General features: G+C 35.8%; 1 protein-coding gene across 1 annotated transcript in view; it reads right to left on the bottom strand.

The window, feature by feature from the left end:
* Positions 1 to 18346, bottom strand: part of LOC140157047 (mannosyl-oligosaccharide 1,2-alpha-mannosidase IA-like) — a 105331-nt gene that overhangs the window by 42465 nt on the left and 44520 nt on the right. Inside the window, exons 3-4 of the mRNA XM_072180112.1 lie at positions 17251 to 17331; positions 12661 to 12755 (exon numbers count right to left, since the gene is read on the bottom strand). Of these exons, the coding sequence (XP_072036213.1) occupies positions 12661 to 12755; positions 17251 to 17331 (176 nt within the window). The remainder of the gene's footprint in view (positions 1 to 12660; positions 12756 to 17250; positions 17332 to 18346) is intronic.

Below are 18346 nucleotides of genomic sequence, written 5' to 3'. Positions count from 1 at the left end.
AAGCTAGCGACAAATTACGTTTGTAATGTTGCTTGTTTACGACGCCCTGAGACTACTATAATGTATGTACAATTGATTGTGTGTTGATTGGCCACTTATGTGTGCTAGCAAATCGCCTAAAGGCTAACTCAATACTAACTCTATTGGCTTAATTTAATCAAGAAGAACGACAAGTAATTCTGGACGACCCCGCTGAAAATGCCAATGTTGAATGCGAAGGCCCTTTCGCTTTGCTACAGATGCAAATGTACTATCATACTATTTTTTTTGCAATAACAAAATACACATGAAAATCAAAACCATATCCACTTTCTTTTCCTAGTACAGGGCTAAAAAAGTTTGTTTCTTGCAGGCAGTCTTAAAAACCAAGAAAAAGAAGTGTGTTTATTTATTAGGCCTATATTTTATTTTTAGAGGCAGGATTGTTGCCAATCAAAAATATGTTTTATCAAATCCGAGTGTACAGTAGGTTAAATATGAAAATTAAAAATCTATCGATTTCATAATTGCTTGAAAACATGGGGTAAACAAAATTTCTGAGGAAAAAATCTTTTGAACAAATTTGTCATTCATTTGTGGCTTGATATTTTCTGGATTTCTCAAATATTGGATTACTTCCAAATGTGTGCAGCGGCTGCAGCCTATGGTAAACACTTGTTGCTTAAGTTAAAGGGAGCAACAAACAATATTGCAGTGATGGATTGCAACTGTCTGAAAAATGTAAGAATTTATGCGTGTTTTTCAGATAAAAAAAGACATTGAGGCACATCACTTGAGGAATTTCTTGCTTGTCATTTGATTTAATAAATTTCGGAATTGTGTTGATTGTTATTTTGGCGTACTATTTAAAATGATAAGTAAATGCATGTTTAAATGTCCCGGTTATCCTGTACCCACACTGCAGTGTATAGTCTGGGTCATCAGGTGAGAGGTGAGGGTGGGGTCATATTTCTTCTTCTTCTAGATGCAACATCCCTTTATCAAACCAGATGCACTTAATCTAGATTTTTTTTTCAAATATGACTCCCCTTGAGGAATGAAATTTAAATGACTGACATTTAAAACTGCATCATAAATAAAATATATATCAAAACGTTGACTACTTTGATTCAAACACTATGAACCACAATGGCCTCATCCCAATGGCATAGTCCAATAACCTCAATTAAACAATCATGGTGCAAAATTTGCCCTCAAGTTTCAGAGTATGAGTTTTTGTACCCAAATTTTCAAAGGTCATTCAATGAATGTGTAAATGTATTAGGGTTAAAGAACTGTGCCTTGATAGATGAGCATGTTGTGGATCTTAGTGTAATATTCAACTTCCTCTGATTTACAACAAAAAATAATGCACATCTGCCCATTATGCAATTAAGTTCATTACACCATAATTTGTGTAACAATAAAACAAGATACACTTTGTCACCCACGGCAAAGCTGTCATATCATTCTTGCATAAACATGATAAAAATGCATTTGATAATGATAGTATACCGTTTTGTTTTAATATCGTTGCTGACATATTGTCAATAATTTTCTTTCCCAGGGCCCACTTAGTAGGTAGACGACTAAGTCTTTGGGGATAACTGAAAAACAGAGCGTGTAACTTGTACATCATCATACAAGCACACTTAAACAATACTACTGTATAGCGGCAAATTCTCCCATGTTTTCTATTTTCGTGCTTTTCGCAGTTTTTCAGACCATAAATTTAGGGGTTATCATTTTCTTCGGAAGAGGGGGGTCACAAATATACTGGGGGTCATAAATGTTTGGAATGAAAAATAGGAGGGTCATAAATTTGTGTTGACCAAAATGAAGGTAGTCACAAGATGACCACAGATTTTATTCAAAAAGACTGATTTCAATACAATTTTAGCCTGTTTAGGGGTAAGGTGTATCGGTGGTGGGGGGGTCATAAAATTTGTTGCCAAAATAGGAGGGTTGCAATTTTATTGATGCCAACTTTTTGTAAATTTGGGACCCCCCTTCCAAAGAAAATGATAACCCCATTAAAAGCTTTTTTTTAACCTCACAGGCTTTAATGTGCAACTGTTTGTAATTGCTTAATGAACTGCAAAACTGTTCCTAAAAAGTTCCAAATCGCGAAAAATTAATACCGTAAAAATATCACGCCTTACAGTATCATCCCACATGCCCTATACAATTTACAAGTAATCAACACGAAACAAAACCCTGTCTATAGGAGTGTCGATTACATCATCTGTTGAAACCAACATTGATCCCCGTACGATGCGATTCACTACCGATGCTAAAAATGGATGATTAATGAAGACGATGAGGAACCTGTATGCATGCGTACGATGAGCAAATTAGATATGAATTGGATAATATGATATCTATGCACATATGTCATGTGCGGAGGCTTTATTTATTACTTGCAATACATGGGTACACATTTGATATGGCATGTTTATATTCGTTATTAGTATTTTGCTGTGCGCTCAAACACTGCAGGTCCATTTAAAGGAGTATTTCTTGATCACAACCTATACCATTTTTAACCCTGATGTGGCAGTGACGTCAACACATTGAAAGCAGCTTGCGCATTCACTTGCGCATATGCGCGGTCTTTAAGCGTGTGCGTGTGCACACTAACGCTTCGGTAGAATTTTTGTTGTTGTTTTTACCACGAAAATGCCATTTTCCACTCGATTTCTGTGCGTGCCGACACGGTAGTAGTATTAGTATAGTCGTAAATCAGTCCTTTCTACAGGAGCACCATCAGGAATTGACTTTTAAGTTTTTTTCACTGACAATTCACTTCCAATAAATGCCCCTCTTTTGGAAAAACGCAATGCCCCCGGGGCGTTTATTACAGACAATACGGTATCTAAAAGTACACCACAGAAAATTCATTAACAAGAACCAACCAAACCAAAAGAAAACAAACCCACAGACAAATGACATTTCAGTAGAAAAGGAATAACAATTTCAAAGTCTTCCTTTAAACGAGTTCATCTTTGGCAGAGTCTACACCTACACTATCTACACCTGATGAAATAATATATCAACCTGGCAGCTACATTTCTCCAAATTCCTATGATTTGTGTTACCATGGTAACAAGTATAGAAGGCTAAGAAGATTCAATTTATCTGGATATTGAGTTTTACTTCTTCCCAAAGGTTCAATTTTCCACAATACAAAGCAAAATCTATCTTTTCTTATCTTATCACAAAATTGAAATTGAATATTGCATGGATAAATACAGGGGAGCACAATTTTGTCCAGGCATGAAACTACCGTGATTGGGAAAGAATCAGGCTTTTTTTAAGCATGACATTTTCACAGATTAATGTTTTAAATTGCTAATTTCAGCATTAAAGGTGGATGTTCTGATTTTCCTATGTGTGGTATTTTCCACCATACATTATTCTAAAGGGTCTTCTTTATATGCACTTTTTTGTGGAAGATCATGGTCATGTCTTCTATCTTCCATAGGGGTGGGTAGTGCATTTCCAACTAATAAAGTCCTCCTCAGGACATTCTGGCATTTGGAGAGAAATCTATTTCCCCCAAATTTTGGGGTAAATAATGCTATTTTATGGAACACTTACGTTCATGTTTATCTCAATGGGAATAAACATACTAAACATTCTACTACCCCTTTCCCCCCCCCCCCCCCCCCCCCCCCCCCGGTTCTAAATGCTGGGACATACCCTACACACTCAAATCAGGTAAGATTGTCAATACATCATACATACCACTGGAGATCATTTCATAGTCACCTTTGTTTGGCAAGGACAATTTACCAAATATTTGTATGATTAAGTCAATAATATGCTAAATTTTCAATTGAAAATCTTAACCAAAGCACAAGTTACTTCTGTAGCAAAGTCTATTGAGTTGTCATAAATGTAACATGCTTCACATCCTCACTTCATTGGAAGTGACAAAAAGCAAAATGAACTGTCAAACTTAGGTATCACAAGGTGCGAAAACGCTTTTAAAAACCATACATTCTATTCAAATGGGACAAATTGGAAAAATATTGAATGTTGCTACAGAGTTTAGGTTTTAAAGAAACACAAATTTGATTCATTCAAGATGAGAATAAATCAACAGTGTCAGTGCTCCTAGGAAGTTTTTGATTCTGAAAAGCATTTCAAATTCTATTCAAAATGGGATAAATTGACTGTATTGATGCTCCCGCTAGAAATGGTGGAAAGTTGTTGCCACAGTAAGCCAGCATTGGTGTTAAAAGCATGCACTCGCCTAAAGTATGATATAATTCGGCATTATCTTTATATAATAGTTAAAAGTGCACATTCAGCTTACACTCTCCCCTTCCCCACCCCCATCTTTTAATGTTGGGGGACTGTATAATGGAAATGATGATGAGCGGAGAAAGATGTTGGCCAATAAGCTTTTTCACCAGGATTGTAGATATATAGGGGGACTATATTATATAGACCAGGTATAGCATTCATATCTACATACTAACAAAGTATGATGTTTTGCATAACTTTTATTTTGCATAAAGAAACACCGCGCGATGTGTGTTGTAAGGGTGCATACCACCAAATTAATGTCCCTCATCATTTATTAGACATTAGGATAATCATCCCTGAAAACAGAAACCTCCAGTCATGCAGCGTACACTTAAATGTAAGTGTGAAACATGTGTTTGAACCTGAGGTATACTAGTCTCAGGTTTGAACAAGAACACTAATTTATGCAGGATACACCCCATGCAGCCTACGCCTATACGGTAGGTCTGACCAAACACGGTGAAGCTGAAGGTCACTCTGTTATTTATCTTCTACCTGACCAGCATGCAAATCCCTCAGAATTTAAACAACCGCAGGTCAAGGCCGTGTAGGCCCTATGTCTTGTTCGGTATCGGCCGCTTGAGGGGCAGAATGGATCCATATACGGTCACTGTTGTAATATTCTCTACTTTCAAAGAATAATTTATATTATATGTAGCCTAATACTAGGATTGTGGAGACAGATACAGATATTGCTAATTCATTTGTTACATACACAGTCCGCTATATTTTGCCTTTTAAAATATAAGTTACCAATCATTGTGACATGCGCCCTTATTCACAAACACGAACTGCACGGGGTTTCCCAGCAAAACTTGTATTTTTCATAGTGACCGTAAAGTATGATATTTTGCATATGCAAAACTACATATTTTGCCGAAGTATGCAAAAAACTACATACTTTTGGAAAGTATGTAATTTTGCATATGCAAAATATCATATTTTGCAAAGGTATGTGGTTTTGCACGCAGCACCAAGCAATTCAAGATGTAAATGCCTGTTTTGCACAGGTGTATAGCATATACTACAAAGGTAAACTTCAGACATTTTTTTCTTCTTTTAAAGACTTATTATTATTATTATTCTTGGCCAGGTGCTGGGAAATAAATATATATAAAATAAAATGAATCACGTATTGGATATGCTTCGTTTAGAATATGATTTGAGTCAAAAATATACCCAATTTAAAATCTTTATTGAAGCACACGCTAGTATTAAGTCCATTGAGTTGTCACAAATGTAAAATGCTTCAGGTCCAAGCTTCATTCTAAATGAAACCAGAAAATGCACTGTCAAACTCCGGGCTGCCAGGGAAGGTGCGAAAAAGCTTTTAAAAGTGTGAAAATAACTCTGACAAATTGGCAAATGTTGATGCTACTCGACAGTTTCCATTGTCAGAAAGACAAATTTTATTCAAGATGAGATCAATCAACATACATTGTACAATATATGTCAGTGCTCCTACGGAAGTTTCAATTTTAAAGAGTATTACAAATTCTATTCGAAACGGGATAAATTGACCGTATTGATGCTCCCCGATAGGAACAAAAAACTAGATATGACAGCGTTCAAGCTTTGACTTGCGTTTGGCGGACAGAATGGTGGAAACTTAAAGTGAAAGATATCCTAGTTAAAGGAACATTTTCTAGGGTGAAATTTTGTGTAGAAACTGAAAAAAAAAAAAAAAATGCATAATTATCAACTTGAAAATTTTCCCCATAGCACTGTACAGGCATATTTCTGCCCGAAGTCCCCAAATTGGAGCAAAAATTGGAGCAAAAAAATAAGTCCTTCAAAATGGGGATACTCAGGGCTAAACAAAAACATGTTGCTCTAGAGGGAGGCATTGGTAAGGGCAACATGTCTTTTGTTTAGCCTCAAACCTCCCAATTTTGAAGGACTTATTTTTTTGCAAAATCTGTGACTTTTTTCACACCCTCAAAATCCTTAGGGGTGGGGGTAGCATTTTGCAAGTTATTTTATTTTCTGTAGATCTAGCTTACTTGTTTGTTATATCACCATTTAGCTAATGAAATACTGAGCAAATAAACACTTAAAGCATCCCTATAGCTCATACCATTGTGGAGATATGGCATTTTCAAATTAAAAATGATGCAAATATTGTATATTTTTCTAAATCAATTGTCACCCGAACCCTCAAGTTTCTACCCCTGCTACAAAAATAAAGAAATATATGGATCCCATTCAATGCTTTTAATATCACAATTGTACCCTTGTTACACAATTAGAATAGAAAATTAGGCACTATATGATAGTTTTCATGTTCATATACTCACAGGAAATCTGCAAGTCAAAATTTTGTCACCCCAAAATGGCCATTTTCGGCCAAAATCGGACCACAAAAATTATTTTTTCTCAAAATCTATAAAAGATATGGAATTTTAAGTGCCAAAATCTAAAACTAGATGACATTTTACCTTTGGAAACATATAAACATTCAAGAATGTTGGTTCTTTTCACCCCTAAATACTTTTTTCACACGCGTGTCCGCCAAACGTAAGTCAAATCTTGAACGCTGTCATATATAGACCAAGCGATTCATGATGCAAATAAGTGTGTTAAATACGGTAGCTGGTACACGAGTAGAATTTATTTATTATAGCATGAACTCAGGTAAGCTTAAAATAGTCATCAAAAAGACATTTTTTAAATTATTTTAAAAACACTGAAGAACCAGTGCTGGGAACATCTATGTAGTTCAACACTGATCTCGTAGAGTACTTCTCATGAAGATTTCAAACACACATTTGGTAATTCCGTTATGATTTTCAAAACATTTTGTACATTTGTTGCTCCTTATTTTGCGGTCTGCTAGCGTTTCATGCAGATGGTTAACACAATGCTTACATTGTACCAAAGCTGGCTATATACATGTACATCTCATGGCTTGTTACTGTTGCTTTTACCTTTCCAACAACATGCACCGATTACACGGTTTGACCTAAAAAAGTCACAAACCATCTTCAGCCTTTGCATTATTTATCAGGAACATTTGTTTTCTAGGATGCGGAACATTTGAGAGGTACACTTGCATTGATGCAAATATCTGTTGTGATTCTATTTAGGTATATGACATGACTAAAAAAAACCAGTTTGACAATTTGTGTTCGGATTTCCCATTCCTGTGAAATAATTCTCTAAAAACATTAATCTTAAACATCCGAATCTATGATTTACAGGGATTGAGTTTTAAAGGCGTGCGAAAAGCGATTACGCGCGCCCCATACGCCTGAAAATCGCCGAGGGTGCGATTTTTCGCACACCTAAAAAATAAAAAAAAGAAATATTTTTAATTTTTTTTAAAACTTGAAAAAAAATTACAAAAGATTTTAAAAATTATAAATTCATGTTCAAAATAGGCAAATTTATAATTGATGTTCACATTACAACCTATTTATGAAGTAAAGAAGCATACAAAACAAATGCATTTTAAAATCATTCATAGATTATTATGTGAACATAATTTACAAATTTGCCTATTTTAAACAAGAATTTATAATTTTTAAAATCTTTAATTTTTTTTTTTAAATTAAAAAAATTCCAGGGACATTCTAAAGTTCCAGGGACATTCTAGGGACATTCTAAATCCAAAAAAAAAAACTAATTAAAAAAAAAAATTACAAATGACACTAGCAATAAGTCCAAAGTCCAGGGACATCTATGCAGTATACACCATTCATTACCCCAGAGCTTTTACCATGGCCATTTAAAAAAGTACATGTATGTTGTCACAATTGCTAAGTTTTAGCTGAAAATGAAATCATAGTCATACACCAGTTTTGAAAAAAGCACACCTTGGTTTATTTAGGTGTGCGATTTGCAGCACACCTAAAAGCACACCTCGGGTTATCCAGGCGTGCGATTTACAGCACACCTGTCACATTGCAAAACTCAATGCCTGGATTTACATGATTTACTTGAGATTGAGATTAAGAAAGGAGTGATTTTTGAGCACCTATTTTGCAAGCAGTTATGACAAATGATATATCATTAATGGAGATTTCAACTGTTTAATAACCTACATGTAAGATACTCTAAAGTATGACTTTACACTGAATTTGTCGTGGATGGTCACAGCTGAGACTAAGCCAGGGATTTTCGGGCGGGCTCACAGGTACCCACCCGAGAGATTACATTACATAATATGAAAAGTGATACTTTGTATTCATGTCATACTCTATTAATGATTGCAAAATTTTGCATTTTTTGGGAATTTCGGTACCCGGTTACCCGCCCAAAAAATGCGCCGGGTACCCGGGCACAAAATTACCCGAAAATCACACCCCTAAATGTTACAAACTTTGATATTTATATATTGCTGCAAAAGAAAAAAAATTTATTTATCCTTTATAAAATTGATAATTTTATCCAAATTCCATTAGAAAAATTGATTGGTATTGGATTTTAATGCATATATTTACTTTAATGTTCTACCAATTACCATACCATTCATTCACATACATGTGCTGCTAATTCATATATATTGTATGCCGGTACTTTTTTATTAACCATATGTTTTGGAACATATGGAATCAAATATGATGTAAACCAGCAATTAATTGGTATTATAAGTACATTGGTATTGTAAAAACCTGCTGCTCCACCTCAATATTGCTAACAAAATGTGTATCGTTCCAATTTTCTTCTGTGAAAAATGGGTATATTGTTCAAGCCAGATCGTAAACATTTAATGTCAGTGTACATGTGTGTATGTTTAGGTTTGGGGTACAACAACAAATTCTTCCATTAAAACATTGTATCTAAAAGCATTTCTGCAACTCCAAATTGAACTTTCAATTTTTTTTAACAATCTCTCTCTCTCTCTCTGACTCTCTCTCTCTTTGTCACACACATCCCCACGCACAAACTGCAGAGAGTAACCACTAGCAAATATGGCCAGAAACTAGGCCTGGCATTTTCAGGTAATTTTGTACCCGGGTACCAGGCGCATTTATAGAACAGGAAACAGGGTAAAAAAAAATAAAAAAAAAAAAAAAAATTCGGTTTTGTAGTGTCCCTGGACCTAGACCTAAATGCTAGGATCATTCATGGTTGACCTAAAAAAATTGGAATTTTACATGGTGTTTTGTGTTTTTAATATGAAAATTGATACTTTGTTTTCATGTCGTACTCTATTAATGCTATCAAAATGCATTGAATTTGAATGCATTTTTGAATTTGGGTACCCGGCAGGGTATTTCCTGCCCGGTAATGTAATCTGGGCGGGTACCCGCTAGCCCGCCAAAATGCCAGTCTTACCAGAAACGCACATTTTTTAATTTGATCGCATACACAGATTCTTCATGTGTTTTCCCGATTGATGTTTTTTTTAAAGCTATACAAATAGACAGGACACAGACACACCAGCGGCATATCCATGGGAGTACATAGGGTTTGTGCAGACCCCTGTTCTACATGTATGCCTAAAACGTACATGCAAAATAATCCTCCTTTGGTGCTATTCTTGCTGTTGCGCACACCGGGTCTAAGGTTACTGGGTACAATCTTGTACACAGTACACCCTATGGCATACAACTACAGCATGCATGCAACATAGCCCAAGTTCCTAAAAGGAAGAGAACAGGTCATATAATGACGGTATTTAGCGCCGTTTATATTTTCAATTTTAGAATACAACGTTGAAGCCGAAAAGGTCAATATTACCCTTCCTACCCCCTTGATAAGCCACAGCCACATCATTCCCGACACTAACGCCAACCTATACGTACGAACCCGCTTCATCAGTCTATGCCTCAATATCAATAATAATACCAAAATGCAATTTTGTACTTGCTTGAAGCATTTCCTGTAAAGATGTCTATCCAGAGACAGATGTATATTACTGGAGGCAGGATGAGACCGGCTTCACTATAGGGGTGTCCACACGAGGTGCTGTAACTTGGGAGGACACTTAGAGGGAAGGAACCTTTGAGAGGTTTGGTCTGTGGTTCGAGACATGTGTAATTTGGTGTGTTGATAAAACTGTGAGGTTCAACCTGAACTTACGGATGTGACATGAACGACTATGGCATGTGCTTCATCATAGAAATTGGGGAATCCATACAAATGTTGGCCAAACATGATCTTTTTTGGTGAAAAATCTCATCAAAACATTATGCTGATGTAGCATTGCTACCAGGTAATGCATATCATACATATCTACATGTACAAGAGTTCCTTGGCTTCTTCATATTGCAGGGCTCCCCTTGTACATGATTGAGTTGCCTTATCACCTGTGGGGAAACACAGTGAGACATGCCTAGCTTAAAATCCTCTTCCAATTCTCCCCAAACAATAATATTAGGATGGGGTTTAGACAAGCCTCAGGAAATCGACAGATTAATGCAGTTTATACATCATAATATGTTCACAATGTATTGAAGTGCATATGATTGAGCATAATGATTGTCAAAATACAGTTGGTTGGCATGATGTAAAAATCTACATTAATAATGTAATTATACAGTAATATTATTGTCAGGTTGTGCTTCACTGCATGCATGGGTGCATGGCTAACAGATCCAGATCAGCACAGACACAACTGAGTATACATGTATACATATACTCTCATTTGATCACTCCGAGGTTTGATCACCTTGAGATTGTCGCAAATCTGAACATACCTTACAGCTCCTAAACAGACCTTCCTCTGCTCAGACTACACCATCAGTAATCATGTTTTCAATACAAAATGACAGCAGCGCTAGGCCACATTATTCTACCGATGATTGTTGCTGATACGCCATTCAGCGCAGGTCAGTTTTACGAGACCAGACTAATATCGGTAAATTTGCTACAGAATTGTTCCTCAAGCCTTTTCAAGCGCACTCGTCTTGAGTAGAAGCGACAGTTATCTTCCGATCGTGAAGGGACAGAGGTCGGATGTCATTCTCTTACTTGACAATGCTACTTTTAAAGTATGTTTGTAACATTTATATGGTTGTCACATATTCAATTCTGAGTACTTCACAATATATTGGCATTATGAGCTGGATAGGTTTTGTGAGAGAATGTTAAGAGCATTCAAGTGACAGCCATTTTAAGATGGTGAAAGGGGAGGGGTCGGAATAAGAGAGTTGTACGCTTCTCCATCTACTTGATGAACATTTCCACTTAGTGTTTCTATCACTTATTTGTAAGGTTGTCACGTCACACATCTAATGTGCTATTCCAGTCGAAATCCATACACCCCCATGGAAGACACAACCTTAATCTCACACACAGGGGGTGTAGATTTCAAATGAAGTCACACATTCAGGTTACCCAATTTGAAACTCTTACATGTACTCCATGTGTGGAAAATTATGGTCATATCTTCCACAGAGGGTGTATGGATTTCAAAAGGAATAGCCCAATGCTGTTGCATCATCATTAGAATGTTTTTAACTATGTATGGATTTGTAAATTAATCGTAAGCAAAATTTCATTACAACAAAACCAAATATTTTACTCACTATTGATGGTTTCGCCTATCATGGTCGATAAGCATCATCAGAATGATTTTCCTTACTGTATATCTACAAATCTGGTGAATTTATTCAGGGATTTATAAATCCATTAAAAAATAGTTGTGGATGTTGCCTGGGTTTTAAACTCAAAATCTGTGTGAATATTTTTGACAAACCATATACTGTGGCATCTATGCATGCAAACTGCACCATAAAGAATCTGTATTCAGTGAGTGCTCCACAAATAAAAGCCTGAAAATGATCTGCATCATACTCTTTATCAACGATGTGCACACTATCTGCAGCAAGATTTTGTAAATCCGATATCAAGAAAAATCCCTGAACTTTCATCCCTGAATTTTAAAATATTTATGGAGGAAGAAACTTGCACTTTTGGTAACATTAGAAATCTGCATTATATTTTATTCTGAGGAAGAAAATTGTATTTGTGGTAACATTAGATATTTGTTATTGGCATTCATATACTTTTGAGATGCACATTTAAGTTATTTAGTTACCCTGAAGATGACAGGTAAATTAGGTTAAAGAATTACCAGATATTTTGTTATCTAGTTTGGAATAATCTACAATATCAGCAAAATATTGTCTCAACCCCAATCGCAAAGTCCTTAACCTTCATTGCTCAAAAGTTGACCTCAAAATGGGAAGTATGAGTTTTTGTACCCAACACATCCAAAGGTCATTCTATGAGTGTACAAACATATTGAGCTACAAGAACTGTGTCCAGACAGATGAGGTTATTTTAGTTTGATAGTACTGGTTTATCTTTTACATTAGAAAGAATAATATTTCCAGGCAGTGATATATTCTTATGTCTCAAACATACGATACTGGATCCATGCGACGTTAATTATGTCACGTCCACGTCAATACTTACGTTTTAACATTGATCAGACCAAACGGTATGCCTGTGGGCGTGTTGAATGCGGGCAACAACTTCTCGGCTATTTCCACTGCTTTTGTTTTGAAAATCTGAGATGGAGAAAGTGAAAAAAAAAACCAGAGCAGGATTCGGTTAGTAATGTAGATACATGTATGATGGAAGAAAATGCGGTTTGTTATGGTTGAATGTTCTAACATTTAAAGAATGCATGAGTTCAAGTTTCACCGATACACAAGAATAGCGGACTCCAATTTCTACCAATGCTTCTCAAAATCAATGTATACAGGGTTGTAAATAAACAGCAGACAGAGCAAAATTTGCTCCTGAAGAAGCTTACTAACTGACTAACGTTTTGGTCAGAAATGGACATATCTCTAAATGCCACAAAGGTATGACCCCCGAGTGGTGTCAAATTGATAGTGAAATTAGGAGAAAATATTGTCTAATGAAGTCGCCATCATGGCCTATTCTGTATAGTTGCATATCAACCAAAGGAAGGGGATGCTTGAAATATCAGGACAAAAGCTGCCAAAACCGGCAAAGATATTCTTTTACAAGCTTCACACATGTCTCCTGACCAGTAAAGACAGTTTGGAGGTGAGACAGTGTGAAAATGCTATTTTTGTCCAACACTGCATATCACAATGTGTGTGTATGCTTGTAATGATTTACTCGAAAGTATACACCACATTCTCTCTGATGCCCAAGTGGTGTTACATTTTTTAAATGGGGGCATTTATTAGAAGTAAATTTTCAATGTAAACTCACAAAATACAACTTCCTGTTTGAAATACAACATATGGAGGTACCCATCTTTTATCAGAAAATACCTTGAAATTAGATCTTAAGCGCATTTTTATGCAATATTTAGTAAAATATAAACATTCTACCATAAATGTGGTGATCACCACCATGACATGCCAGCTAAGTACTAAATATGCTATGGCATGAAAATTTCTGCATTTTGGTCACTTTTTCTTTGAAAAAGGATGGGGGCATTTATCTATGGGACATTATCAATTTAAGAGAAATTTTTAATGGTAGTCATATACTTTTGTATTAAGGACTGATATTTTGATATTAAAACCCCCTCCAACATAAATTTACGGTTTATAATTATACACCACAATTTGACAGTATTTGTTCCTAAAATAATATGCTGATTATTTTGTTGGTCCCATATGGCATATTTACTTATCTCTTTAAATTTGTTACACTATCTTTAACAAATTGACGCTTAGCAGCACTTGGTAGCAATGGCAAATGCCACTATTGCAATATATATGGAAGCGGAATTGATTTTTACCATATGAATTGAAAGTGACACTCGCAACGGTCAATACAATCTGTGCAAACCAAACCTTTTAAAGCACTGACTGAAGAGACATTAACACTGGCCTGCATTGATGCAACTTTGCCATGCCATAAAAAAAATCAAAATGCTTCAATTGAAGGCTCTTGACTTGTTTTGCTTCTACAGTGTCTCACATTTTATGTTACAGTTGCTGTAGTGGGAAGACTCAAATTTGGCACTTGTACCAATTGGTAATATAACGGAGAGTTTTTTATGGGCTATTCCAGTTGAAATCCATGTACATGGAAGACACATATGTGACTCCTCGCCACAACTGAGCCCGGATGTCGCCAATCATCATTTTTGAGATATTCAACCAAAATATTCTGCTTGAAATTAGCTTTAAAATGATGTATATCATGTCTATAGTACTTGACATTTAAGTAGTGAAAAATCAATAAAACAGTCAATAAATCCTTTCTTTCCTATTGTTTATTGTTAAGTTCGATGGGGCATATCTCAATAGTGGCACTGGCGACATCCGGGCTCAGTTGTGGCGAGGAGTCACATATTCCAAATGGAGTCATCCATTCGGGTAACCACATTTGAAATACACACTCCATGTGTGGAAGATTAAGGTCATGTCTTCCATCGGAGGCGGGGTATGAATTTTAACCAAAATAACCAATACATCAGGCAAATTGTATCACAATTGTCACTTGCTCCATGGTGTCTATAGTTGTAAATTTGAGTACCGTATTCAACCCAATTAGCTGTACCTCTACATAAATTATAAGATTACCCCAAAAGAATATTTACAGTGAAAATTCACTCAAAATAATTGTCCAATTGATTTGGACATTTTGCCACCTCTGGCTCAGCCCCAGAACGCCCCTCAGGAACTAGTACGAATATAAGCCAATGGATGAGTTGATTGAAAAGTTAATCGCAAGTCCCGGTTCCATTCACATGATTGTAAAACATGTTTGCCTAAACATCATTTTGGAGTTCAAAGACATCTTACACAATCCTCCACGTATCCTGACCATGAATCTAAAATAATAACAATATCTCCTCTGTAATAATATCGCAATCTATTTTCATGCTCATATGGTGTAACGTCAATGCTGGTTAAAAGCTACAGGCCGTCTCTCTGTGTTATAAATCCATAGTGGCATCAGGTTTTGTGCATACAAACGGTATCTGATGCGGAGATTGAGTTTCCATTCTTTCCATCATGCACTGCTAGCTGTAATATTGTGCAATTTACCTAGTACAGATATAGTGAGTTTGAACAAATTGAGGCAGTTTTTGACCCCTACATCATATACATGCCATCACATTTCTATAGGCTGATAGTGTCACAACAACACAACATGACTGTGCACAGTAAATTGAAAGCCTATAGTGATATTCATCCCAGTTTGATTATCTCTGAATTTTGATACAGGGTAAGGGTGGCTAATCAAGTTCGGTTTGGGAAAGGGCCCATCCATAAAAATTTTAAATGAAATTTGGACCTATCACTAAAATTTATATTTTTCTACTGTATTGTGGGATATCTATGAACATCCTCCCCTGGTCCTAATGTGTACTCTCTTGACCTGCAACTGTTTCAAGATGCGATGCAACCCTTTCATCAAGGGATACCTACAACTCAAATCTTGTTTACCATAATATGAGATCTCCTAAATTTATATTTTTTCCACTGCATTGTGGGATATTAATGTACTTCCTCCCCTGGTCCTGATGTGTATTCTCTTGACCTGCTACTGTTCTAAGTTGCGATGCAACCCTCTTGTCAAGGGAGATCTACAACTCAAATCTTGTTTACCATAACATGCTCCTACATTGTAAATTTATATTGTCACCTTATTTTCAAATTGTTTTATTTAGAACAAATTTCCCATAAATTTTCGCACCAGACGCACTTTTACGAAGATGAAAATCAAAAAAAGGGAGATGTTTATGATGTGCAACTGGATATACAAACAACGTCAACGACGATATTCCGCGGAAATCCTTGATGGAGTCGAAATCCATGAATTGATTACATCCCAAATATATAGTGACGGGAGTATTCCCAAGATTTGCGTACTAATGGAGAAATCAAATCGGCACATCTTTAAAAGCATCCTCTCTAGAGGGGTACTGGAAGATTTAGCGTACATCAATCTGTGTTTGAATCTAAGACATCTTGAGAAGAAGTGATAGAATCAGCGGAGGCTTGTTTGCTTGGGTTGCATTAATATTGTCAATCTTGATATTTGCTGGGATGAGTCAGGAAAGAATACAGGTTATAGAAAAAAGTATTTTTACAATGTCTTTTCTTGAGTGATCAAAATTTATTTTTTAGTTTAAGGCCATAAAAAATGGTTTGTCTCATATCACTTCTGAGAGAATTAAGGCAAGTTGGATAGCAAGTGGAATATTTTCCAGTTTTAGCCATTCAACTAAAATACTTTAGTGTAATTCTTAATATTAATTGATGTGTTAACTGATTTTATAGGAAATTAATCAAGGGAGCAAATACAATGTAATCACATTTCTATTTTTATAGGGTGTGTGGTTCTTGAGTTAAGGCCAACAATATATCAAAACAAAAAGATTGGAATGCTTTCCCCTTCCTAAGAAACAAGTTACGAAACATACAGTTACAGTCATGAAAACTCCCAAGTTATTCTAAAATGAACAAAGCCCGATTACAAATTTAGCTGCGCATGTGTATTACGCACTACGCTTACAACATGCTAACTTACGCACAGCTAGTGCGCACCTCGACGACGACAAGTGTGTTCCGTGATAGACGACATGCAGGAACTAATGAAATTCAGCGCTTACAAGCTAAACCACACACACTGACTAATCCTCTATATTCTGTCAAATTATGGTATCTCAATTAAATTATCATCTAAATCTTCCACCTTAGGATTATGATTTTGACACCATATTTTTCATATTTATGGGTTTGAATTCCCAATTTTGTCTTTCACTTCATTATTTTAAAAGGCACTCCCAGTCCCAACTAATTGAAAGGTGCTAAGGCCAACTACTGCATTTTGAATTGTATCTTGAAAGCTTGTTTCTCTGAATTCTCCCTCTCTAAGGGTTTACAGGCTAGTGAGTTTATTAGTTTAGTTTTGGATTCGCCATTCCATCATTGGAAAATCAAGTTTTATTTTGCGCATCCAAAAGCCTTGGCTTTCTCTAAGCAACCAATGCATAATGCAGTGGCGAATTTCACGCCGTGAGCCATGCAGTGAAATTGAACCTGTTATAAGTATGCCTACCTCGTCACCCGTCAATGCAAACATGGACAGCATACCGCCGATGAATCGAATGTTGATCTCAAAAACAGACACATCGCTGGACTGTAAGTAAAAACAGAAAAAAAGACAAATTACAAAAATATTCAGCGCCACACATATTGAATACGCACTACACATCTGATCTGAAACAACAAGCAGTTTGACCTAGTATAAAGCTAAACACACACTTTCAGTGTTTAGTCATCAAACATTTTGGTAGTTGGCGTATATTGTGCATGCAAATGATTCTGTTTTTTTTTTTACTGCAGAAAATCTGTAAAAGTCAACCAAAATGAAAAAATGTCACCTTTATTGTTTCATAGAATAAATAAATATAAATTATGAATTCAAATGCTATATAATGGTGTTCAAATGGGATTTTTGAGCGACATTATTCCAGGTGAAATCTAAGATGCTTGGTTGACAGAACATGAGTTTGTAAAACAATATGGGCAATTTGAGTGATAGTGGTGGGTAAATAAAAGGGAATCCTATTGAGCCCAACTTGCACATCCCTTACGTATGGAAGGGCTCTTTCCTACATAACTATAAGATTGGTTTACAGAGCTAAGAACACACAAACATGCTGTAATGTCAGACATTGATTGTATGACATAGTTTAACATCTGAGAAAGTAATCTTCCTGGCGCAAGCAATATGGTCCAATGGATAAAAAATCAGAGCGGAAACAATGATATAACCCAGTGACTTAAATGTTAATATGATAGCGATGTTGAGACAAATTAACTAGTATCGTCATACATACCTGCAAACAAACACAGTTGAGTATAATAATTGTACACACACACACAATAAAAGTTGCCACTTATTCGAGTACATGTGCATGGTTATAATTTTCAACACAAGTAATTAAACGCAATAATTTTTTATGATTCATCAATGGAGAAATTGTTAGCTGCAGAAGTATAATACCACATTTATATAAAACAAATCAGATTGATTGAGAAATTAATGAAATTTGAGTGACTGTATTTTATTTAGTCTCTGAAAATAAAGATTTGCTATATGGATACTGCAGTTCTGCTCTCCAAATTGAAAAGACCATGGTCAGCTTGCT

This window comes from Amphiura filiformis, chromosome 7, assembly GCF_039555335.1.
Source record: "Amphiura filiformis chromosome 7, Afil_fr2py, whole genome shotgun sequence".
NCBI classification, from domain to species: domain Eukaryota; kingdom Metazoa; phylum Echinodermata; class Ophiuroidea; order Amphilepidida; family Amphiuridae; genus Amphiura; species Amphiura filiformis.
Note: the sequence above shows the minus strand (reverse complement) of the source record. Positions and strands in the feature narration are given on the sequence as shown.